We start from the raw sequence: 27,465 nt of genomic DNA, 5'->3' as shown, positions 1-27,465 counted from the left end.
ATGGCTATTGATAAGTCCTGAAAAATATAAATCATATTTCGAGTTTGATAGCTTTACGTTTTGTCCTTAAGCTCATTATTTACCGTATTAATTTTATTAACAAAATAAATCTATATCTTTCCAATGTTGTACTCACATCTTACTTCATTAGAATATATGTAGCCCATCGGGCGTAAATTATTTTTTGTAACAATAGTATATAATACTTTAAGTGTAGATCCTAAAGTCCTTTCACAAACAAGATTTGTTTGAAATGGATAATTGAAGACTGTAAAGGCTTCATATATCTATTGAATTTATTGGCTAGACATTGGCGCCGGATTTTTAATCCTGGGACCCTTAGCGCCTAGGTATATATGGGCCATTCTTTCACTTTTAACCCTGACCTCTTTTGATTTGGCTGAAAATATTTTTTCCTTTTCTACCCCATCAAAATCATATTTATGGGAATTTCCAAATTTTTTTACCCAACCCAAAAAAGCTGAGTTTCTCAACAATAAGGCTATTATTTTTTTAAATAGCTATAATTCCTTTGAAAATAAACTAATTATGACGTTTTTTTTTCAAAAGTTTTGTCTTTGAATTTATCGACGACTTCAGAGTTTGAAAAATTGAGACAAAAAAATTAATTGAAACTGGTAATTTTCGAAAAAATTTAAATTTTTTTCAAAAAAGTGAGAAAATAAATAGAAGTTACCTATAAATAATTTTATTGTAATTTTTTCGAAAACTACACCTGAAAACAAAGAAACTATAAAATAAAAATTTACCTTTGGTTTATTTTTCGCTAAGTCACGAGCTTGCGAAAAATAAATCTAACGCACATCGCTATTCTACAAGCCTGTGACTTTTGGTCAAAAATAAACGAAATGACAATTTTCAGTAGATATATAGAAATCTATCTTTTGCATTTGTCCTCATGATGGAATTTTTAAAGAATTTTGCTATAATCTATAATAATTCATCAAGTAGGTTACAAATGAATTAAGTTCTTCTCCATCTTCCAGTTATGATGATGTCCAGTTTGCTGATAATCCACTAGGAAATATTGTGAAAGTGAAGAAAGATTTAAAAAAAACACAAGGTAATTAAACATTTATAAATGCAAATTATTTTTTAGACTTTTCTTAAAATTTATTTTTTCAATTACTGATAATCACGCTAGTAGTTCAAATTTTTTTTCTTGAAGTGTGTAAAGTTGTCACGATATTTTAATATCGCGGCAGTCTCGCATCAGGTCGGTGGGCAACAGAGGGCAGCACACGCTGCTCACACGTCTCATCCGACACTGTATTATAATTGTTTGTTTACATGTAAGATTTTATTTAATTATTGTGGTAATAATACATTATTGTTTTCTTAGGTATAAATTGTATTGGAAGCAGGAGATTTCACTGACTAATTAGAGTATATATTTGGATTTTGTAGCGCTGGGGAAAATAGTTGTGCATTTCATTTACGTGCTTATGATTATTTTGAATTGATTGGCGCATGCGCGTCAACGCAACAGTTAGCATCTGTAGGTTTATTTATTATAAATAAATCTACTAGTTTTATGAATAAATCATTGGTTGATTTATCGGTAAATAATATTAAGAATTAATTGTGGAAAATACAATTGGTCATTTAGCGTCGGGAACTTGATAAATTACACGGCCACAGTTATGTAGTACGTTGGTGGTACTGTAAAGGGAAATAACATGCGACAGTTGTATATCTCCATTGGTCAAAGTGAGATATACGACAAAATGGCGTCGGCCTAGGGGCCGGCGTGAGATTCACGTGCTGCCATGGTCAGACGTGGGATAGTCTCTGTAAGAGTAGCGTGTGTGCTCTGTTACATTAAACTAATTATAAATTTGTCGCCATTTGGTATTTTGTGTAGATAATATAAACCCATTGGCATTAGTTTAGCATTTGGATAACTCACATAAAGGAAAATACATTTACCGTATTAGAGTGCAACCAAGGGAGTTGAATAATACGTAACTGTAAGTACTTTTTGGCTAATACATTGGCGTGTAATTTTGGTTCCCGAGTTGGTGATCATTTGTATATAGCCTAAGCGTGAGAGAGAGATAGTAAATTCTGAGTATTAGTAACTGGTCATAAGCATATGATGGAATGCGTGAATGTTATACTCAGTAAATACGAGTACAGTCAGTGAAATTATTCAATATTTGAGTATTATTTATGAATTATTATTGATTTGATTTATTAAGTTATGATTTAACGGAATATTGCTTAAGAATTCTTATTATTTAGCGTATTGATTATTCCTAAATTGAATTATTAATTATTATTTATTTGAATATTGATTATGAAGTATTATTAATTTGCGTATTAATATTAATAATTTGAGTTATTACTTATTGTTTAACTGGATATTGAGTGTAAATTATTATTAATTTGCGTATTAATTATTATTAATTTGAGTTATTAAGTATTGTTAATTTGAATTATTATTATATGTAATTTGAGTTTGATTCATCAAGTCTTATTTAATTATCACGTGAGAGTGATCAAAGTATAAATACCAGTCATAAGTATTATACCCAATAGGTGATATTTATTTTATTATTTGTGTCCACAACAATATTATTTTGGAATACCGTAAATTCACCAGTGGAATTTACTAGGAATTTGTACTGGAGAATAATTTAGCTATTTCTTTTGTCTATTTTCATGTGCGAGTGAAATATCAAGTTTTACCAGAATTTTATTTTACAATACATTTATTGTTTATGAATTATTATTATTGTTTGAATTAAGTTTATATGCGCATACTACTACTATTATTTTCTTTTGTAAGTGATTTACTATTATTTTGTTGAACATTATTTATGTGAGTATGCGTTATATATTGAACTGATTATTTTAATTAATTAATGGATAATTAAAGCAAATGGTCATCAACCCGGTATTTATTTAATTTTATTATTTTAATTACTGCTATCTTCCTTGCTATCCTTATTCCTAAATCTGAAATCGCTATCCTGTTATTCATTTTATTTTCATTTTCATTTTCTCCGTTGTGTTATTTTCGAGTTAATTTTGTTCGTGGGGCACACGAAATGGCGCCCAACTAGGTTTTCTAACCCAGCCTGAGCAGAGCAGCCAGTCTAGGGAGATTCAGGATATCTCCAGGTGGGACATTTGGTTCTGGGTTTATTTTATTTTCAGTTTTCGACCAACGGGGAGCCATAACGGCTATTGAGCGCCAACCACACTCCGCCGTGGGACGCGTGAAATAGAAGAGAACGTTATAAAGTACTTTTAAAAATTTAATTTATTATTCATATCCGTTTATTATATACTAGCTTCTTGAAATCTTATTGCGTCGGACTGTAGTTTTAATTCATTCAATATAGATCAAGTGTTCTTTGTAGAGTATTTTATAAAAAAAAAGCTTATTAGTAAAATTTTTTGTTCTTTCCTTGCAACTTATAAAAATCAACTTATGATTGTCAACTTTTTGCAAGCAACTTTTGCCACCAACTTTTTCAGAAAATGTATATCAACTATTGGAGGTACTAACTATTGGCGGTCAACTTAGTATCCAGTTGCGGCTGCAAGTTTCTCGTCAGTTTCTCGCCAACTTGGCTATCAGGGTAGTGGCAAGTTACTACTATAGGTTGTCGCTAGCTTGCTGCCAGCTTGGCTATCAAGGCAAAAGCTATTGAAGAACACAGAACGCCATTTGCTTTTTATTAATTATTAACCAACGATCGGTACACAGCCATTTTCAAGATATGATAAGGAGCAATAATCAGGCATGCGTTCAATAAAATATTTATTTATGATGATATCCATCAATATTTGCTAAGTCCTGCGTGAATATTTATTCTGCATCTTCTCCATATTATGACAATATAATAAAATATGAAAAAAAAATTGTCATATTTTCTTTTGCGCTGGATATTTGACCAATTAATTTTTCAAACGACTATACTTATAAAAATATAATTTTGTGAGTAAAAAATAATAGCTGCTTATCATCAGAACTGAATTCTGATTACCTGGAATGGTAAACTAATTTTATTAGGTAAATTAGATTACGAGAAAAGTGGAGTAATACAAAAAAGGTTATTATAGAACTCGTTAGGAAAATGTAATATTCCTTCTTTTTCACCGGATGCAAACGGAAGTAAAATATACTTAAAATTCAAAAAAAAAAAAAAATACTTAAATGATGTTTTCTTTAATTTTATTCAATATATATATATATATTATATCTAACTATCTAATTTGATCTGGATGAATCTAGACAGAATATAGATTTATACAGATCTAAAATATCAGATCAAATTAGATCATACATTGGATCCAAACTTTGTTTCCATCAGGATTATAAAAAAAATTTAAATAAAAATAAAAATTGAAATTTTTTCTAATAAAAAAATATTTAGATAAACGACCTCTTGTTGTCACATTTTTACTTAAATATATATTTTGAAAACTATAAAAGATTAACTAATAATTGATGATTGAATAGAAAAAAAAATAGCATATTTAAAAAGTTATAAAAATATTTTATTAAATTATTATTTCCATGAGTTATATAAAAGCAAATACAATGTATAAAAATGAATATAATATCATTACTAATTTTTATCAATATTCTATTATTACAAAATATATATTCGGTTTTATTTATAAACATTAAATAATTTAGGATGATCTATCAATAACGTGTGATTTATGACAGTAAATTAACATTGTAATCACAATAAGTTAAATAGATTAGGAATGCTTTATACATTCGACTTACAAGTAATTTAAAAAAGTGACATAATAAATTAAAATTTTTACAATATCTATGACAAATATTTGGTATTTTCTCTTCTAACACTATAAGTTTTCAGATACAATAATAATTAATGTTACCAGATCAAAATTTAAAAAAAAATAGAAAAATCTAAATACACTTTAAAGCCAAGTTTGTTACGAACATATTACACGGAGCGAAAATTATAGTAACATAGTATATATAAATTATAGTAATATAGTATATATATTACGGTAATCATTCCTATAATTATGGGTATAATTTCCATATGGAATCGGAATAGTTTCTATGGAATCATGGTAATTGTTACCACGTAACTATGATATTGTTACCATAATATTATGGTAATCGTTACCGTGATATTATGGTAACGGTTACCATAATATCATGATAATAATTTCCGTACATTATGGGAATGATTACCATAATATTATGTTTACAATAGTATTATAGGAACAGTTACCATAATTTTCTCTCCGTGTATTTTAACACACATTGAATGTGTTCGGCTTTTAAGGTCATAAGTAAAACTATAGTTTTTTATTGTTTATGGCCAAATAGTATTTGGCAAGTGGACTTATATTGACTTTACGCATGGCTTTGGAGTGCATAATTTACAAAAAGTATTCATAATTTAATTGGCCGGTTGAATTAAATATCTACTTAATACTTGACATCACTTATAGAAACATCAGTCTCACTCAACAACTGTATATCTATTTAATAATCATTATGCATTAAGCACAGTGCTTAAAAAATTGAATCCTTTGATATCGTCGAATGAATCAAATGATGGTTCAGATTTTGTAGAAAAACTCAAATTTTGTTCTGAAGTCTGATTTTCTCCGATTGAGTATAAGTTAAGATCACTAGCACCGATTTTAGTAGTGGCATAGTAGTTTTCATAGTCATTACAATTCATGTATTTATCTACAGGTTGTGAAAAATAACTACATGTGTTTTGGTTATTATTAATTACGTTCTTGGTAGAGTAGCAGCAATTGTTATCATTATTATATACGTTGGTGTTATAGTTTCCATAACTACAGCTCTCGGTGTAGTTAATATTTCCGGTTTGCTGACTCCCGCTGTATGCAGTTTGATAGTTGACGGTATTTGAAAAATAACTATCATATAATTCGGTGTTCAAGTCGATATTTTGTGGTAGATGATGATGATGATGATGTACTGTTGACCTGAATCCAGCCGATGTATTCATTCTTCTGAACTTTGCATCTTCTGTGGCGATCAACTGATTACTCCTCTTGTTTACATCGTTATTTGCGGAAAATGAACTGATTTTTCCGTTATTGGTGTCTTCATTTTCCTTCTCTAATTTCTTCTGCTTCATGCGTCGATTTTGAAACCAGACTTTTATCTGTAAAATAATTATGAAATTAATAATTTTGAAATATCATATCAATGTATGGTTTTATAATAATTTGTAGACATTATTTTGTTACTAATTACGGATTTGCGAACATATTCCTATATTAGGTGTAAAGAATCATGTAAGAACCTGATTTTTTTTTTTATGTAACAAATTCTTACACCAATTAACTTTTAATTTATTCATTTATTTATTTATCAAATCAAAAATTCTATATTTTTAAATTTTAATTGATTATTGCACAGAAAAATTGTTTTCGTTTGAAATGCTATATAGTGTTATAGTAAAGCCGGACCATGTTGGCTACGTGACGAAAATTGAAATAGACACATGAAACAATTAGTACGACTATAGTAAAATTTCCAATGGCGACAGTAATTTGTGATATAATCACTGTCTATTTTACTATATATAGTAATTTTAGCAAGTGTTTATTTCGATTTCCGCCACGTGGTCAATATTGTCCGACTAAACTATGATACCATAGCATTTTAAACGAGAATAGTTTCTCCGTCTGAGATTTTATCAATATTTACAAAGATCCTGCAGTTAGCCAACAATTAACAATTTTTTTACTCTATTAAATAAATTAATTAAAAAAAAAAAAAAGAAAAACTAAAAATATGCACATGTAGAGAAGTATAAAAATTATAGGTGCAATTTTTGAAATATTCGTTTTTTATCGTTTATAAAAAAAATGATTAGACGTTAGCTAACTGTAGTATCATATATAAACAAACCCCTGATACTAATTTTTGTTGGTGATATTAGATAATTCAATTTGTGAATTTAATAATTCAAATAAAATATTTCATCAGAAAATTAGCTACTTATAAATAAATTAAAAAAAAAAAAACACTGTTTTTAACACATATAATGTCAATTTCGCGAATAAGTAAAAATAAAAATAGAAAAATCATCTTACCTGTCTTTCTTGGAGTCCTAGTTTAGTTGCGGTCATAATTCTTTTTGGACGACATAAGTATTTGCTCTCGGCGAATAATTGTTCCAAATAAAGAAGCTGATCGTTGGAGAATGTAGTTCGTAGTCTTCTTTTTGAGTTACTACCTATAAAACAAAATGAGAATATTGTAATAATTATTTACTCACTTAATAGATAAACATTTATAAAGTTATTTTTATAAGTTGCAACAAAAGAACAAATAAATCATCAAAAATATTTACTAAAAAGCTTTTTATACTTTTTTTTTTTATAAAATACTCTAAAAATAACACTTGATCTATATTAAATGAATTGAAACTATAGTTCACCGCAATAAAATTTCGAGAAGTTAGAATATAATAAACGAGTATGAATAATAAATTGAATTTTTAAAAGTACTTTACAAACTTCAAGAAAAAAATTTTGAACAACTAGCGTGATTATCAGTAATTGAAATAATAAATTTTAAGAAAAGTCAAAAAAATAATTTTCATTTATAAATGTTTAATTACCTTGTGTTTCTTCTAAATCTTCCTCCACTTTTACAATATTTCCCAGTGGATTATTAGCAAACTGGACTTCATCAGAACTGGGGGATGGAGAAAAACTTGATTCTTCTGAGACAGCTGATCGTATACTTTCTGGTGAAGATGCGTAAGTTTGGAACTCCAATGATGGATTGTGTTCATTCAATATAAAGTCGAAATCGAAAGTAGACATTTTCACTTGGTTGTTTATTAAATTGTTAGATTTAAATAAATATCGGAAGTTTCAACAGTATGTACTAAGTTAGAGCTTAGATTGCGATGCTAACTTATGGAAGTCGCTGAGGTAACTGATGTCTGAAGCCTCCAGGTACGCCAATTTATAGGCAAACGTGGCTTGTACGTCACCGAACTGTATTCTATTTTCTCTGTTCAAAATTATCTACTTCTCCCTTCTCTGCCTTGAATATCCTGTCGGCTCCCAAGTGAATGTTTCACACTTACAGTAACTGCAGACAATGTATATATATGTACCTAGGCCATGAGGGTCCCAGGATTAAAAATCTGGCGCCAATGTCTAGACAATAAGTTCAATAGATATATGAAGACTTCACACTCTTCAATTGTCCGTTTTAAATAAATCTTCTTTGTGAAGGAAGTTTAGGATTTACACTTAAAGTATTACACTATTGTTATAAAAAAAAATTTATGACCGATGGGCTACTACATATATTCTAATGAAGTAAGGTGTGAGTGCAACCTTGAAAAGATATATTTTCATTTCATTTTTGAAATTGGTACAGTATATAATGAGCTTAGAGACAATTCGTAAAGCTATCAAACTTGAAATACGATTGATAATTTTCAGTGCTTTTCAATAGTCGTGTAAATAAATCCTTAAACGTTCCAATAGCCTTGTATATATACTCTGTAAAAAACCTGTATGGGTTCACGCGATCTTCATCACTTTCAAGTGGTACGAAGTTACAATAATACACCGACGCTTTTAAATGGCTTGATGCAATATACAGTTTGGTTGTTGCAGCGATTTGATTATTTACCCCATAGTATTTTTCGGAAAAAATATTTTTTTTTTAAAGTCACTTTTATTCTTTAGAACAATTCTTGAACATTGGAAATTTTTATTTCTTTGTCTTACTTATTGTGCACAAGTATACTACATATACGTATATAGTAGAGTATTTCGAAAAAAAATTATTTTTTTTCTGATGGTCTCAAAAGCTAGTGTTGAGTAAAAACAAAAAAAATCTTCCCAAAAGAGCAGCTTAAAGAATATTCATATCCTGTCATTTTTTAAAAATAAAACTATTAAAAAATTTTTTTCTTCGAAAATCAAATTGAATAATTTTGTAGGAAATTAAATTTGTAGGAAACTAAAGTTATTTAGTCTTTTTTCTTGTTAGAATGCTTAGAAAAAATTACGAAGATTTAAACTATATTAAATAATATAATTTTATGTTTCTATGATATTAAACTGTTTTTTGACAGAAATTTCAGTTTTTTTTTTATTTGAGCTAATGCCATCTGTGAATTTTTTTTTTTAACTTATGAAAATAATTTTCCTTACTTTCAAAACAGAACGTTTTTTTTTTTTTTTTTTTTTTTTTTATTTAAAAACAAAGAAAGAGAAAAAATTTTAATTTTTCAAAAAAACTATTTTTTTTTTAAATCTATACAGAAAATAAGCAAGAAACCTTTATAAAACAGCTGATTGATTATAAATAATATATAGATTCACCGTATAAAAATTTATATGCAATAAAATTCGGAAATGGTTTTTTAAAACTGTGTGTATTACATTAAGTTTTCGAATTCACTATTGTTTCAAGCTTCATAACTTTTTTTCTAATAATCGTTAGAAGAAAAGACTAAATAACTTTTTTGTAGACAATTTAATTTCCTACAAAATTATGAACTTTTATTTTGGAAAAAAAAAAAAACTTTATAGAAAATTGAATTCCTCACAAAAAAGTCTTGAGTTGTTACGCTTGTTACGAAAATACAAAAAATATATCAAGCTTTCAAGGTATTAACTAATTTAAAACCATAGCGATTAACGTTTTTACTTTATCTTTGTCAATCAGTCGATAAAATCGACTTTCTGTAAAAAAAAAAATCAAATTCAAATAAAAAAAAAAAAAATATCATTAATTAAATACCAAAAATGAAAAACTAATAATTACACATAAAAAAATTTTCCTTGAAAAATAAAAAAATAAAATGTACATACGTGCATTTTAAATGGGAAAATAAATTTTATTAGCGCCAGTTCAATTTTTAACATTTCAAGCTGATTTTTCAGGAAGATTTTTTTGAGGACCTAAGAAAACTTTTGCAACTAGGAGACCTGAAAAAAAAAATTTTTTTTTTTGCTGGCGCATGAATATAAATATTACTTAAACGCATACGAAAAAATATATATGTGACATATATGTATCAATGCATTGGCTATATGGGGCATATAGAGGAAGGGGCGAGGTAGGTAAATCGGAGTACCCCAAAATTCTATAAAAAAAATTTTTACTTTTTAAACATTCCAAATTCACTTTTGTAAACATAATTGAATATTATTTTGAATATTTTTTGTTAAAGTTTTTTTAAAAATTGAATTTCAGTCCAAAAATGTTGATGGCTTTTGATTTATGATAAAAACCAGTAAAATTTTTTTTTCTTTTTTTGCATCCAATAATTGTGTGAAATGTAATGTTTCTTTATGTAAATTGCTTACAAGAAAATTTAATTTGATCAATTTTATTTAATATGTAGAATTTTTTTTTTCGCATTTTTTAGGGGATACTCCATTTTTCCCGCCAAAGTGAAAAAAAATCTACATTACTGTTTCAAAAAAGGATTAAGTTTCATGATTGCACATATAATTACTATTCGTTTAAGGCAACACGTGATTCATACGAAAAAAAAAAAACGTCGAGATAAATAAATATTTTGGAAGTTGTCAAGATTTTTTGAACATATAACCGCTAATCACAGTCGTGATGTAATGTCACATAGATAAAAAGTGTTTTATGGATGTGTATGACAAAAAGTGTAAGTGCACTGATTATCAGTAAACTTATTTTTTTTATCAGAAAATTATCGTATACGCATAAGTATTTTTCTAAAGGCTCATTCAGAAGTACTTAAAAAATAAAATTGCGATTGACGTCATTCGAATGCTAAGTAGCATCATAACTTCATACAAACATGATGTATATGTACATAAATACTGTAGTGAAGTAGTTTTACAATGAAGTCGTTCGAGGCGTCACTGTAAAGTTCAACCATTACTCGTATAGTTAAGAAAACGCACTCGACGTAAAACTAGATATTATTTTAGAAAAAAGAAAATTTAATTTTTCATTTCCTTTTGATTCTCTGTTTTCAAAATGATGTTTTGGAATTTTTTTTTTAATACTTTGCAGAAACTTTAATCAAATAGTTTTAAAATAATATGTTTCCGTCTCATTAATCTTTATTAATTTTAATGATAATTCATTATATTGATTGAGTAATTTTGAAGAGACCGTCATCTAAACATTTGAACAATAACCAAAAATTTTTTTTTTTGTACTTAAAAAAAAATTCAAACACGAAAATTAGAAAAATAGATAAACATAATTGTGACTATAAAAATCTTAAGAAGAACATAACATTCATAATTTAATGAATATTACGGTTATCCATTTACTTATTTTAATCATATGAACAGAACTCGTTTTGACCTGATTGAGAGATAGAAAATTCAAATGCTTCTAGAGAAAGGAGAATTATTAATGCTAATGACAAATGTTATCTTATAAATTCATGTAATTTCTCTAGACAACGAAGTGTAAAGCTTTGAAATTTAGTACTTATATTATTTTCGGATACTTAATATACGAACAATAGATAGGTAAGTCTATAGCAATAAGGTGTCTCGACGTTACGGCCTCTAGTTAAAATCCTATTTACTCTGAAGCCCAAACCTTAGTGGTTGTAAAACTTAGTGTCTCTCCCGAAGCTTAAGTGTGAATTCCCAGCAGGGTGCAACATAAGGATCGGTAGCCAAAATTACACGTATTGACCATTGAGTGATTTATGTATATTTATCTTTGAGGCGCCATAGTATTTTGTCTAATTTCCACGTCTTCGATTTAAGAACGGTCGCTTTCGAAATTTTCAACTCATTGTCTATATACGCCTTATTGTTTTACTGGCGACAGAAAATGATTCTACTTGATAATTATTTCGTAACTTTTTTTGTTGACTACGTATATTTCTAGTTATCTTTACTTATTAGTTGGAAATTTTCAAAACTTGATAATATTTACATTTTTTTATCTCTTCCTATATGAATTATTATTTTTTTTTTATCTAGTATATAGATTTATAGTAAAAAATGCTGTGGTCTAAACAACAACAATAGTGGTAATAGATTAATTGATAAATTTTAGAAAGAGATAAAGGATAATGTAAGGATAAAATTAGTACTGCTTCCGACTTAATAAATAAAATTTACGATCGTTAAATGAATCATGTGATCCTTAAATGAATAATCAATCATGGATATATATTTTGATGAGTATGAAGAACTTCCATGCTATATTTCTATCTGTACTCTCTTTATTGTTGTAAATATCGACGATAAGAATACATTTACGTACTTTTTATACTATAGGATTCACATAATATTTTTTGATGAATATGTATGAATGCATGTATAGGGGGTGAAGGGGGTACTTAAGGAAATACTAAGTTTTCGAGGATTAAAATATACTAAATCTTTTTATATTTATTGACATTCAAGGTAAATAGACAAAATTCTTAGCTGCCGTTATAAAATAAAATTTTATTTTTGGCGGGCAAAATCAAGTACCCTTCAAAAAAATAAAAAAAAAAAAAAAAAATTCTGAAAGTTTATCAAAGTTCATTAAATTAAATTTTTTAATGTGACATACATGAAGAAAAATTACATTCCACATCAGTGGTGAATACGAAGACAGACGACATTTTTTTTCTTTGTGGGCCAGAGAGGCTTCCCTCCAAAAAATGATGAATATTTTTTTTAAATTGTTTTCGTCATGAAGAATGTTTTTCTTTGTCTTGACAACTATTTTTGGTTTTATAAGACTCAAAAAAAATTTTTTTTACGTGTCATGAATCGTTCCCCCTCGATTAGCTTAATTACTTATTGTTATTCAATAAAAAAATCACTTCTATATTTTTTATTTGTCATTCTTTTGAATCCAAAAACGTGTTTTTTTATTTTTCAGATTACAAATTATTTTGCATTATTTAAAAAATATGATCAATTAAAAGATAAAATATTATTTTCGAATATTTTTAATGGCCAAATTTGCCCTAGCTAAAGAAAATCAGCCAAAAAATGGAATAATATATTAACTTTTTTTTAATTTTACAATAAAAATATGAAGGAATCATTTTTTCAGAATTTTCGGGTGGTCTATTTTGCCCCAGGTGACATGCGTAGAAGTAAAAATGCGCGAATATATAGGAATAGTAATTAGACAAAAAAAAATTTTTTATTTTAATTTTGGAGGTACCCCGTTCTGCCTACCCCTTTTTGCCCCCTCCCCTCCCTCATGTGTATTTGATGTAAAATTTTATGGTGTATAAAAATTAAAAATATAACTAAAAATAAAAATTTTTGCACCAATCCGGGCTCTTAATAATGATATTAAAGTTTGCCTCAATCCATTTTTTATTTTCCATTTAAATAACACGGAAAAAAAATTTTTTTTTTTTTTTTAGAATTTTCTAGCTCATAAACTAATCAACGAGTTTTCATGCACGATATATTTTTTTATAGGAAATTGAACGCTCGACAAAGAGAGTCTCCTATCATTTTTTAATATATCCTACCGTTTAAAAGTTATTTAAGCCTTAAGTCAAATCTATAGTAAATTTTGAGATTTTTTTACTTTTCCAGCGAAACTATCAGTCTTATCAAAAAATCTCATAAGAACTTTTTGTAGATAATTTTATTCCTTACAAATTATTATAAATAAAGTTTTTCGAAATTCTACATTGTTCACAAGTTATTCTCATTTCAATGTTAAGCTCTTAAAAAAATAGATTTCTGATTGATTTTAAGAGCTTGACATTTAAATGAAAATAACTTGTCAACAATGCGGAATTTCGAAAAACTTTATTCATAATAATTTGTAAGAAATAAAATTATCTACAAAAAAATCTCACGATATTTTTTGATAAGACTGATAGTTTCGCCGGAAAAGTAAAAAAATCTCAAAATTTACTATAGATTTGACTTAAGGCTTAAATAACTTTTAAACGGTAGGATTTATTAAAAAATGATAGGAGACTCTCTTTGTCGAGCGTTCGATTTCCTATAAAAAAATATATCGTGCATAGAAATTCGTTGATTAGTTTGTGAGCTGGAAAATTCTAAAAAAAAAAAAAACATTTTTTTTCCGTGTTATTTAAATGGAAAATAAAAAAATGGATTGATGCAAACCTTAATATCATTATTAAGAGCCCGGGTTAGTGCCAAAATTTTAATTTTTTATTATACTTTCAATTTTTGTACACCATAACATAAAAAAATATTGGATTTTTTAAAACACTCTAATATATATATATATATATTATATAGATTATATGCTTGTGTACACCTACAGTTTTTCAGGTATAGTGACCATTAGTTCAAACGACAAAATTTATAGTACCTCAATATTCAAGAAAATGCGGCCAGGATTTAATCGGATTATTTTTGAAAAATAAAGTAGGTATTGACTGTCCGTACAGTGCTTATTTACAACATGCTTAATACCGATTTTGAATAGCTGAAAAGATTTCGACGTGTCAGTATGGCGACAATTTCTAACAACTTTACAATGTCTGAGACGCATTGTTTAAATGAATTTTCCTAGCAACATATTAGATAATTTAGTAGTAAATAAATTTTTATTGTGTGTCGAAATCAAATCTGTAGAATAAATACTGAATTATTTAATTACTATAAAATAATTTATAATACAAGTAGTTATTCTCTTTAAACTGCTCCAAAAGTCCATACAGAGGGATAGTGATAATTGTAAAAGAAACTTTTGAATTTATAGCAGTTCTATTGAATATTAAATGATAATAAATCTACTCTAACAAATTATTTTTTAAATTAAATATTTTATTGACATTATATATGAATTGTATTTTCTAGTACGACCATGATATCGGGAGTAATGTAATCGTATAGGGGAGGTTGGGGCAAGACGGCTTATCTAAGCAGTTAATTATTTAATGTAGTTTTTAAGCATCGGGTATGTATGTTGTTTTGATCTACAGAACTAATCCGTCATAATGATTCCCCTTATAAAAAAAACTTATAAAAAAATATATTTTAAAAATATATAAACAATATATAAATATATGGGAAATATGTATAAAAAATTAATTTTGAGTAGTTAACTTTTCACGGATTTTTGTATACATGTGATATACTTGGAATATATTAAAATTATGTATATCTTAGATTACATAAAAAATATGACTATGGAAGTATAAAAATTATTTATAAGAAATTTATTTTTTATATAAACTTTACATCTTTTTATTTAAGTTGTTGGTTTAAATAAAGGACATATGTTTATTTATATATTTATTCAATAATTATATTTATATGTATATATATATATATATATATATATATATATATATATATATATATATATATATATTTTTTTAAAATATATAAACTACATACGAAAATCGGCCAAAAGTTAAGTATTTAAAATAAATTTTTCATACATATTTGTATATTATTCATGTATTGTTAATATATTATTTTACATGGAAAATACATTTTTTTTATATTTTCACATATATCTTTTAATGAATTTTTTTCATAGGAATCTACAATTTAAAAAAGAAATTTTTTTTCAGGAAACGATGAACCACTTCCAAGAAATGATCAAAAAAAAAAAAAAATTGAATTTTTTTTCTTTGTTTTGTTTTCCAAATGTAACTGCAGCCTTTAATTTCACTTGAATTGTATAAATTACTAGTAACTTATATGTGTGTGACAAAAAAAAAGTCTGTTTCGGAGAAATAAGTCATATTCGCCAATATCATTTTAAAAAAATCTTATTTGAAATTTTTTTTTTTTCATCCAAAAAAAAAAAAATTATTTAAATGCTTGAAACTTACAATATTATTCATTTTTTCTCAAATATAATCTATTTTTTTCTAATTTTAATGTTGATAAATTATTTTTTTCAACCAAGTTATTTTTATTAATGCAGAAATCGGAAATTTTTTCGGTAAATTCGAATCAACGACTTATAAAAAAAATTATGATAGAAAAAAAATTTTCAGTCAATATAATATTTTGCTTTCAAATAGTCACCATATTTATTTATTATTTTTCTTTTTTTGATAAAAATGTAGGGGAAGAATGGCGAAATAAGCCTGTGGGGGCCGAATGGACTTCCTAAAATTTTGAGTGCCTCGAATGATTTGGGGGTGAAATAGATCCCCAACCGTTTAGAGGCCCATTTTGCTTTCTCCCTTTTCTCCTACAGTATTTGATATTGTTTTATTTAAAAATTTTAAATATCTGTTCTGGAAAATTTTTTTCTATTATCAATAAATTTAAAATAGCATTATAACAAAGTTATCCATATGAAAATAATATATTAAGTCAAAATTTATGATAAATATTAAAAAATATATGTGGCCAATTGAACTATATTGTATGATATATTTTTTTTTTATTAAACAATATAAACCTCATCATTTACAAGTCCGTATATATTTAACATACATAAAATAAATATTTCTATCATATACGAAAAATAAATGAAGATATATATATATATATATATATATATATATATATATATATATATATATATTTACAATACATAAAACACATACGAAAATCGGCCAAAAGTTAAGTATTTAAAATACATTTTTGATGCATATTTGTATATTTTTCATGTATTGTTAATATATTTTCATACATAGAAAATATATTTTTTTTATATTTTAACATATATCTTTTAATGAATTTTTTTCATAGGGATCTACAATTTAAAAAAGAAATTTTTTTTCGGGAAACGATGAACCACTTCCAAGAAATGATCAAAAAAAAAAAAAATTGAATTTTTTTTCTTTGTTTTCTTTTCCAAATGTAACTGCAGCCTTTAATTTCACTTGTATTGTATGAATTACTAGTAACTTATATGTGTGTGACAAAAAAAAAGTCTGTTTCGGAGATATAAGTCATATTCGCCAATATCATTTTTAAAAAATCTTATTTGAAATTTTTTTTTTTCATCCAAAAAAAAAAAAAAATTATTTAATTGCTTGAAACTTACAATATTATTCATTTTTTCTCAAATATAATCTATTTTTTTCTAATTTTAATGTTGATAAATTTTGTTTTTTCAACCAAGTTATTTTTATTAAAGCAGAAATCGGAAATTTTTTCGGTAAATTCGAATCAACGACTTATGAAAAAAATTATGATAGAAAAAAAATTTTCAGTCAATTTAATATTTTGCTTTTAAATAGTCACCATATTTATTTATTATTTTTCTTTTTTTGATAAAAATGTAGGGGAAGAATGGCGAAATAAGCCTGTGGGGGCCGAATGGACTTCCTAAAATTTTGAGTGCCTCGAATGATTTGGGGGTGAAATGGATCCCCAACCGTTTAGAGGCCCATTTTGCTTCCCCCCTTTTCTCCTACAGTATTTGATATTGTTTTATTTAAAAATTTTAAATATCTGTTCTGGAAAATTTTTTTCTATTATCAATAAATTTAAAATAGCATTATAACAAAGTTATCCATATGAAAATAATATATTAAGTCAAAATTTATGATAAATATTAAAAAATATATGTGGCCAATTGAACTATATTGTATGATATATTTTTTTTTTATTAAACAATATAAACCTCATCATTTACAAGTCCGTATATATTTAACATACATAAAATAAATATTTCTATCATATACGAAAAATAAATGAAGATATATATATATATATATATATATATATATATATATATATATATATATTATAACAGGGCTAGGCTGTTACTCTGGTCGTCCTTAAATTACCTTTTAAGGGCGCCACTGGAAGGATTAACGGTCTTCCAGAACCGGTTCTTAATACTCAGGGTCGGTGTAAAAGTTAATTGTAAGAGTAGGAAAAGGAAGGATAATTTTATAAATAACTTAGATTTAGTTATTACAATAGTATTACCTTTTATTTAATTCACAACCTTTCAATTAAAACCTTATAATTTTATAACTTATGACCTTATAACTTTAGACCTTATAACTTATACCTTATAACTATTAAACCTTTAGACCTTAAACCTTTAGACCTTATAACCTTTAGACCTTATAACCTTATAACTATTAACCTTTTTGACCTTATAACTTCTGCCAATTACCTTTGGACTTACTTTACTTAACTACGTAGCCACTACCTTGGCATCACACACACACTCACACTCAGTTAAAATCATTGCCAACTACCTTTGGACTTACTTTACTTAACTACGTAGCCACTACCTTGGCATCACACACACACTCACTCTCAGTTAAAATCATTGCCAACTACCTTTGGACTTACAATTAAGATCGGTTACCTCCCGTATTATTTATCTCCTATTTACACGTTAAAATTTATTTCCCACACATACTGTACTCAAGTCCCCTGGACTTTTATCACACACACTGACTTTAAAATTGCTTTTTCCCGCCACACAATTATAAATTAATTAATTAATTTATGAGAAGAATTATGATTATTAATTAATTAATTAATTTCAATTAATTCATTTCCAATAACTAACATTATTTCTTCAATATAATACTGATCCGAATTTACTAGAATTAATGTTTTAAGTTTTAGTTAGTAAAGTCTCATTTCTAATCCTGACTCAACTTTCCCGACTTTTGTTTTCAGATTTTCTTATGCCGAGAATATTTCATAATAATTTTATTAACTAATTTTATTTATTACTAATTTACTTTAATTATTAGTCTGGTCCGAGTAATTATTTTAATTAATATTTAATTTGGTTGATTTAATTATTTTAATTAATAAATTAATTTGTAACAACGCGGACTAAACTATGGAAAATTCTGGCTCATCGGCCTAGAAATTTCTACGACGCAATAACTCCGGCGACGGCCTGGAATTTCAAGACAACGCCCTGGACCCGGCAATTGGGCCTGGACCCGGTTAGACAACCGTCTGGCTTAATTTTATTAATAAATTAATTTTACAACTAATTAATTAAATATGGGCCTAGACGCGGATACCTCGACGAACGACTAAGTATTTTTAAATTAAATTAATATTTCGGCTTTGGCCTAAAATAATTAATTTAATTAATACCTGATTATTTTCTGATGCGGTTCTCTTTGTTTCGTCTCTCTTTAGATCCTTTTCCTTCTCGTTCGTCGCGTTCTCCTGCTTGTCTCTCGTGTCTTTTCTCTAGTTAATTCTCGCCTCACTTTTAATTTAGTTGGTGTTGGCTCCTTCACCTGCTTTTCCAGATAATTAATACAGTGATATAAAAGGTACCGGCTAACGGCCTGGTATCAATAATATTTAATGTAATTATCGCTTGGTTCCACTAAAGAATCCAAGTTTAGAATTAATTAATTACCTGTGTGATGGAAGCGTCTTGGTGGTTCGGCGTCTTGTCCGGTTGTGTGTCTCCGTTTGGGTTGTCTCTTCACTTATCACTGTACACCCACTCGACCGAATTCGGCTACTTCCGGAAAATTAGCTACCCCTACTTATCGCTAAGTGGGACTGACAGACAAGCCCCTACGATTTCCGCTCGGGACGACAGTCGCACTCTACCCCGGATAACCCTGGGGCAGTAATAGATTATATCGACCGCGCACATGATAGAAAATCACGGTAATTAAGCGCGGAAAATTCAAAGTTCCCTGTTACAATATTTATATATTGAAAATACATAAAACACATACGAAAATCGGCCAAAAGTTAAGTATTTAAAATACATTTTTCATGCATATTTGTATATTTTTCATGTATTGTTAATATATTTTCATACATAGAAAATATATTTTTTTTATATTTTAACATATATCTTTTAATGAATTTTTTTCATAGGGATCTACAATTCAAATAAGAAATTTTTTTTCGGGAAACGATGAACCACTTCCAAGAAATGATCAAAAAAAACAAAATTGAATTTTTTTTCTTTGTTTTCTTTTCCAAATGTAACTGCAGCCTTTAATTTCACTTGTATTGTATGAATTACTAGTTACTTATATGTGTGTGACAAAAAAAAAGTCTGTTTCGGAGATATAAGTCATATTCGCCAATATCATTTTTAAAAAATCTTATTTGAAATTTTTTTTTTTCATCCAAAAAAAAAAAAAAAAATTATTTAATTGCTTGAAACTTACAATATTATTCATTTTTTCTCAAATATAATCTATTTTTTTCTAATTTTAATGTTGATAAATTTTTTTTTTTCAACCAAGTTATTTTTATTAAAGCAGAAATCGGAAATTTTTTCGGTAAATTCGAATCAACGACTTATGAAAAAAATTATGATAGAAAAAAAATTTTCAGTCAATTTAATATTTTGCTTTCAAATAGTCACCATATTTATTTATTATTTTTCTTTTTTTGATAATAATGTAGGGGAAGAATGGCGAAATAAGCCTGTGGGGGCCGAATGGACTTCCTAAAATTTTGAGTGCCTCGAATGATTTGGGGGTGAAATGGATCCCCAACCGTTTAGAGGCCCATTTTGCTTCCCCCCTTTTCTCCTACAGTATTTGATATTGTTTTATTAAAAAATTTTAAATATCTATTCTGGAAAATTTTTTTCTATCATCAATAAATTTAAAATAGCATTATAACAAAGTTATCCATATGAAAATAATATATTAAGTCAAAATATATGATAAATTTTAACAAATATATGTGGCCAATTGAACTATATTTTATGATATATTTTTTTTTTATTAAACAATATAAACCTCATCATTGACAAGTCCGTATATATTTAGCATACATAAAATAAATATTTCTATCATATACGAAAAATAAATAAAGATACATTTATACATTTTAGCCATATATTATTTTGTCATACGGAATACATATTCTGAAACATTTTTCTCCGAGAAATGAATTTAAACATTTATCAAAGATAGTTTCTAAAGTATCATACAATATTACCAATAAAAATTGTTAACGTATATCGAAATATGAATATTTTAAAGCAATTAGAAGACTTCACCGAAAACAGAGACAATTTGAATATAGTAACAAAATTATCATTGAAAGATCTGTTATAGCGCCAAAGTAATTCAATAAGAGGATTTTAAGAGACGTATGTCGTTAAATACGTATACACTTAACGGAATTTTACGGCGCCTCAAAGATAAAAGGACATAAATCATTCTATAGTAGGCACGTGCTATTGTCGTTGATCTGTGTGCTGCACCCTGCTGTTAATTCACACTTAGACTCGACTGAAGGCGCCGAGTTTTACAATATACTTAAAATTTTAAGACGTCTGCTAAATAAAACTCCAGCTGTAGACTATAGTTACATACAATTGTAGACGTCACCTAATTGTTAGACCCTTATGTACATTTAAAATTTTGCCGACAGAATTTTGAAACTAGATCCATCCAGTTTCTAATGAACACAATTCATTTAAATAATTTTTATGAATATAAATTAATAGTTAATAATAAACAATATATATGTATATGATAAATACAAATTCAATGATGTATAAAAAAAAATATTTGTGCTCACATTTCAAAAACTCAAAATGACGTTGGAGCTCTGACTCAGAAAAAACAGATTTTTTAAAACTATTTACTATACTAATTGTTAGCTTCACTTTTCATGAATATGTCTAATGACTTCATCGCTGGACTACAGTAAAACATGAGCACATATTACGATTTTATCTGTGGCGCTACTTTGGTTTATGACGGCGCCTTCCGCAGTGTACAGCAAATTTACTTCTTAAGTATTTTTTAAACTGAGCATTGCAATCAGGAAAAAAAAATACTTATGCGTATGCGATCGTTTGACGATTACAAGAAATTACGTCTGTTACTATTGTTATCAAAGGATTTATTATTAGTCGCTGTAGTACTGATAGCCGACGCACAATCATAGACAATGATCTTTGAATACGTATACTACTTTATTAGATAACGAACTACAATGAGCCGTGATTGAAAAAAAAATGAAATTTTTTAAGCGTTTTATGTTTAAAAAAAATTTCTTTTGAAAATGTGAATCATTGATAACGTTCGCACTCCAAAGTATTATAAAGAATAGATGAGGTGAAAGCCATATATTTTTAAACATGTATGTACATTGATAGATAATTTTATTACATACTGAAAAAAAAAAATTACAATTTTCATAATTATTAGGATATTGGAGTTAAATTGATCCATGTTTTGCATGACTCAATTTATTAATATTTAATCAAAAACCATTAACTCATATAAACCAGTCATTTAGTATACATATATATATCACGTAATTAAGCATTAATTAACATTGATTTGAAGCATAACAAAACAAACGTTGTTTAATTATATGTAATTATGTAAATAGAATTAATGACTTACCAAATATATCTAATCTCATAGCACAATTTTGTATTGAATTGGTACTGATATTTTACTGGGACACGATAGACGATTTTAAAAATTTGCTAAAGAAAAGTTTATTTTCATCACCATATTTCTACGAGTTTGATATATTTATCAAGTTTCAGAGTGATATGAAAAACTTCGGGTATAACAAACCCCCAACAAATTAAAAAAAAAAAAATTTTCATAATTTTATTTTATAAGTGATCTCATTTTTGAATTTCTCTATGGATACAAAAATATTGTGTCATTAAAAAAAAGTTTTTTGAAAAAATAAAAAATATACCGAAGCGTAGACATTTTCTTTTTTTAATTTAACATTTTTTTTTTTTTAATTTAACATTTTCTCAAGGGAAGAATTTCATCTGACTTCCTTTTTGGCGGCTATTTTAAATATAAAATTAATTTAGAATACGTACAATTATAAGTATGCACTCATTAAAAAAAAAAATTCTTCATAAAATTAAAAAAAATTATTTTTTAGTGGGGGTTCGTAGTAGTGCGGAATTTTTTTATAAGTGGAATAGGGACAGGGGGTAGTGGGGGCGGGGCGTCATGACCAGTTCCGCTTTCTTTAAAAATATCAAAATTTTCAAAATTAATGAAAAAAAAAATTTTTTTTTAATCTCAAAGATTTTTAAAAAAGTATGAATAAGGGAGAGTTAGCAGTGTATAAAGTTTTGAGTATGATTAAACATTCTATTTATTGAGAAAAATAAAATATAAACATGAAAATTCAAAAATAATAACTATATTCATAAGGAAATTAGAAAATTTTTTTTCCTTATTCATTAAAACGGCTAGAATATTTTTTTTTTTTTTCAAAATTCGAAAAAAAAGAGTTCGAGCCACGACAGTCCCCCTGAGCAGCTAATTATTTTTCGTGGCAGGTACTATTTATTTGATCTATCTCAAACAAAGTCATTAAAATTTTACCATATAAAAAAAACTTCAGGGCACGACGAAAACGAATTATAGAGGATGGGACAAGCAGGCCCCCCTGAAATTTTGGTAAAAAAAAAAAATTTTTATTTTTTTCGTCTAATTACTATAAATCCGATATATGCAGACATTTTTGGCCTTACGATGAGACCCGGGGAAAAATGGACCAGCCGAAAATTATGGAAAAATGATTTTTTTCTATTTTTATCGTTAAATAATAAAAAATTTAATATACTTATCCTAAATTTAATATATATATCTTACATGGATATTTTTCGGCTGATTCTCTATAGCTGGGGCAAAGTCGGCCACTAAAAATATTGAAAAATAATAATTTGTTTTTTAATTGATAAAATTTTTTAAAAAAAGCAAAATTATTTGTAATCAAAAAAATCAAAAAACACGTTTTTTGGGTTAAAAATAATGGCATATAAGAAATATAAAATTGTGTTTTTTATATTAAATAACAATTAGCAATTAATCTAATCGTGGGGGAACGATTCATTACACCTCAAAAAACATTTTTTTGACTAATATATAACTAAAAATAATTGTCTAGAGAAAGAAATACTTTGCTACAGTATTGTCTAAAAGTTATGAGCCATATGTATGGTAAGAGTAGGTTAGATTGTAGTTAAAACAAGGCTTTGTTTTTGTTTGATACTATACCCGTGAGACGTTTACCTACAGTCTACTCATATATACATATACACACTCTTGAACAGTTTCTTAGATTATAATTTGACAACGTCGCATATACTCTATCAGTTGCTGCGTAGTGTACTGAGTAACTATTTAAATTTACCGCTCAAATAGTACTGTGCATATTCGTGTACAGCGTTGTCAAATTGTTTTTTTCTTATTCATCGACAAGTATATTTTTTCATTTATTGTTGAACTTTGCGTTGCTAAATCTCAACAATGACATGGTAAATACTTTTTTTTTTTATTTTTTAAAAAATTCAGGATGAATTCATTAATTTTCTGTTTGTTTCTCAAAAGTTTCTGACTGTTTGTTTTTTTTTTTTTTTTTTGGAATCACGAAAATGACTCGAATCGCATACACCTCATTGCACACAATGTTAATGATCCAAACTTTGATTATAAATATCTCGAATTAGAGATGGCCAATCGACTTCTAATTTTAATACTAATTGTATACTCTTAATAAGTATCAAAAATTTTATAACTTTTTGACACCATGTCCAACACCCGACAATTACCTTAACAATGAAAACAATTTAAAATAAATTTTATCGTTTTTTGGAGGAGGGCCTCTTTGCTCAAAAAAAAAAAAATTTTTTTTCAGAGTTTCGACAAAATGTCCATAAATTTGTTCAAAATAGAACAAAAGTAAAGTGATCTGATGGGTGGAAGCCACAAACAGTAATAATCAGCTTAGGGGGGGGGGGATTACTTCAGTTATAATTTGACGAGTTATAAAATCTAGAAACAAAGCAAACAAAATTTTTTTTCAGTTAATTAAATGAAAACCCGAAATATGCGATGACTAGACTCTAAACTTTTGAATTGAGGATTTGTGTTTCAACACAATTTCTTTTGGACATATCCTACCAATTTATAGTATAGGTAAGTGAAAAAAAATCTGTTTTCTCGCGTACCCTAATATATGCATAAATGTATTTATTATAAATTTAGGTTTGTAGAAATATTTTTGCGGAACGTATAAACGATTTTTCCCATTCATACAGATCAGATTGCACGTATGAGAGTACGGACACGAAGAGTACGGACAGCATTCACTACTGAGCAACTCAATGAGCTGGAGAAGGTGTTCTGTGACAATAATTACGTATGTCGACCAACGAGAATCAGCACTGCATCTCGATTAAACCTCAATGAAAAACAGGTAAGGCAGTTTGCTATTTTTGCTATTATTTATTAGTGTCAGATTCATAAGATACGGTAGAAAATTTTTTGTTTTCTTATACTATTTAAAAGATACATTTTTTTGAAGTCGACATCTTGGGTTACTACAAAAAAAAAAAGATTTTTATTGGGAATAGATAAATATCAATAAACATTCAATAATTACATAGAAAAGATAAATTTAAATATATATCCATAATTTATTACAGTTTTAAACAGTAGCAAAGACTTTGAAACAGTCAATTTCACATTATTTTTGATACAGCAACTTTTTTAGTTTCATAAAATAAGATGTTTTTTCGGTCCTTAATAGTAAATACATTTTCAACTGTTATATTTTGAGATAAAAATTAAAATCCCCCATTATAAATTCACGTCAATTAATATACGTAATATATTATATCATCATCATCTCCGTATTTACTGTCAATATATAAAATTCTAAGTTTAATTCTTTTTCTTCGATGTAAAAATATGAAAATGATGACATATAAACGCATATCTACCAATTTGTATTTCGTAAATAACATAAATTCCACTTTGTCAACTATGATAGTAAAGTTTTATACATATTTTTTAATTTTTTTAAAAGCATGCTCTATTGTTGCGACCAAATCTAAAGTAAATAGCTTAGTTACATAATATTTATTACTATATTTTCAAACCTATTCATTTTGCTGATCGAGTCGTTTGATTAAACAAAAATGACGATGACAAATAATATCATATATGATTATTTTAAATTATTTTTATTCAATAAAAAATATGCATTCAAATTTATTTTGCAATATTCTATTTATAAGTATAATTTAACTCTATGAGTGCAATATATAAATCTATACAGTTATATATAATTATATCAAACCATCCGAAATTATGTATGGTCAAAACTCTCATGATATAATTGTTGCTAGAAATTTGTATATAACTTTAGATAATTATATAAAATTTGTCTTTCCTGATCTACATTACCAACAAATGATAGTTTTTACAGTTTCTTCTATAAACTATACAATTTTCAATTGAAAAAGGATAAAAAATAATGAGTAAATGTCATTTTCAAATTGATATAAACTAAAATTACATTAAAAATTATAAACTTGGTATTTATAGTTTTTATAACTTTATTACAAGGATTAGTCTAATTATTACATGTTCTTGCACTAAAAATTGGAATTTCTCCACTGCTCTTTTTTCCATATAGTTCAAAGTTAAAACATCAAATTTTTAACCCAAAGTTTTAAATATATTTCTGATCATTTTATCGAAAAAACGTAAAGTTTAGATATTATATTCAAACGTAGATATATCCATCGCTGATAATTAAACCACTCATTAATGGTATTTTCTATAATTATTAAATTTATAATTAATTATTTTACAGGTGAAGGTTTGGTTTCAGAATCGACGAATGAAGGCAAAGCACGAAAAATTGAAAATTGCAGCTACCAACGGCAAGAAAATTTTATATCCTTCGAAAGGAAAATTAAGTCAGTTCGTTGCCACAGATGCCATAAAGGGTGGAAGAGTAAACACATCCGGATTAAGTGCCACCGTACATTATCATCAGTTACCACCAAATCAAGATATGAATGCCAAAAACGACGGTAACTGTTGTAGAAATGAAATCAACGACCGAACAGCATACAGTGGAAGTATGCCTAATGGCAACATTTACAACGATTCTCCTGACGTTAAAATATACAATAACAATAATTATTATTATCAAGCGGTCGATGGGTTCAATAATAATTGTACTAATAATTATAACTTTGGTTATTATGTAAACCCTAACGAATTCGCAAATTATGACTGCAAACAGTACAATGCTACTACTGCATATCCGGCTAACAATAGTAATTTGTACGGAGTAGCTCAGACCGCAGATCAAACTATTAACTCTTTTGAAGATATCATACCATCGATTGAGTTCAACAACGAAATCGATGGGTTCAATTTTTTAAGCACCGCCCTCAATGCCTTTTAGTTTCAATAAATAATAAGATTTAACAGTTGTAGTTGTGTATTAAGGCTGATATTTTTGACTCTTTAAGTCATATAAATAGTCATATAAAATAGTCATAATAAATAATGATCAAGTATTTGATTCATGCGTGATAAGTGTGAAAACTCAGTGGATAAATTATAATTAACTAATTAGTGAAGATGTAAAATACTAAATTTAATTTAATATCTAATAATATATTACAAATACTATTGATTATTTAGTATGCAGTTTTTTATACTTTTTAAAATTACTTATTGGAATATTTATATTAATTAATTTTTCTTTCGTAAAAACTTATAGTGTTCGTTACGAAAACACCAAATATTTATTGTAACTGACATTGTA

General features: G+C 26.9%; 2 protein-coding genes across 3 annotated transcripts; one reads left to right on the top strand and one right to left on the bottom strand.

Annotated features, from left to right (window-relative positions):
* Positions 1-1,806: 1,806 nt before the first annotated feature.
* On the top strand, positions 1,807-27,365 carry LOC128668371 (probable ATP-dependent RNA helicase ddx42). 2 transcript variants are annotated; one of them, XM_053741106.1, is made up of 3 exons: positions 1,807-1,991; positions 24,935-25,092; positions 26,497-27,365. In XM_053741106.1, the coding sequence occupies exons 2-3, from the start codon at positions 24,949-24,951 to the stop codon at positions 27,097-27,099; spliced, it is 747 nt and encodes a 248-aa protein (XP_053597081.1). In that variant the 5' UTR covers positions 1,807-1,991; positions 24,935-24,948; the 3' UTR covers positions 27,100-27,365. The 2 variants fall into 2 exon arrangements, with proteins under 2 accessions (XP_053597081.1, XP_053597082.1); XM_053741107.1 differs by lacking the exon at positions 1,807-1,991 and adding an exon at positions 24,668-24,812 and having other exon boundaries at positions 24,940-25,092.
* Positions 5,520-7,842, bottom strand: LOC128668415 (homeobox protein Hox-B3-like). The gene is made up of 3 exons (XM_053741354.1): positions 7,635-7,842; positions 7,105-7,247; positions 5,520-6,167 (listed from the first exon to the last, which is right to left on the bottom strand). Exons 1-3 carry the CDS (start codon positions 7,840-7,842, stop codon positions 5,520-5,522), a joined length of 999 nt encoding a protein of 332 aa, XP_053597329.1.
* Positions 27,366-27,465: the final 100 nt, after the last annotated feature.

Source organism: Microplitis demolitor, chromosome 8 (assembly GCF_026212275.2).
Source record: "Microplitis demolitor isolate Queensland-Clemson2020A chromosome 8, iyMicDemo2.1a, whole genome shotgun sequence".
Taxonomy (NCBI): Eukaryota; Metazoa; Arthropoda; class Insecta; order Hymenoptera; family Braconidae; genus Microplitis; species Microplitis demolitor.
This window is presented reverse-complemented; position numbering and strand designations above follow the sequence as displayed.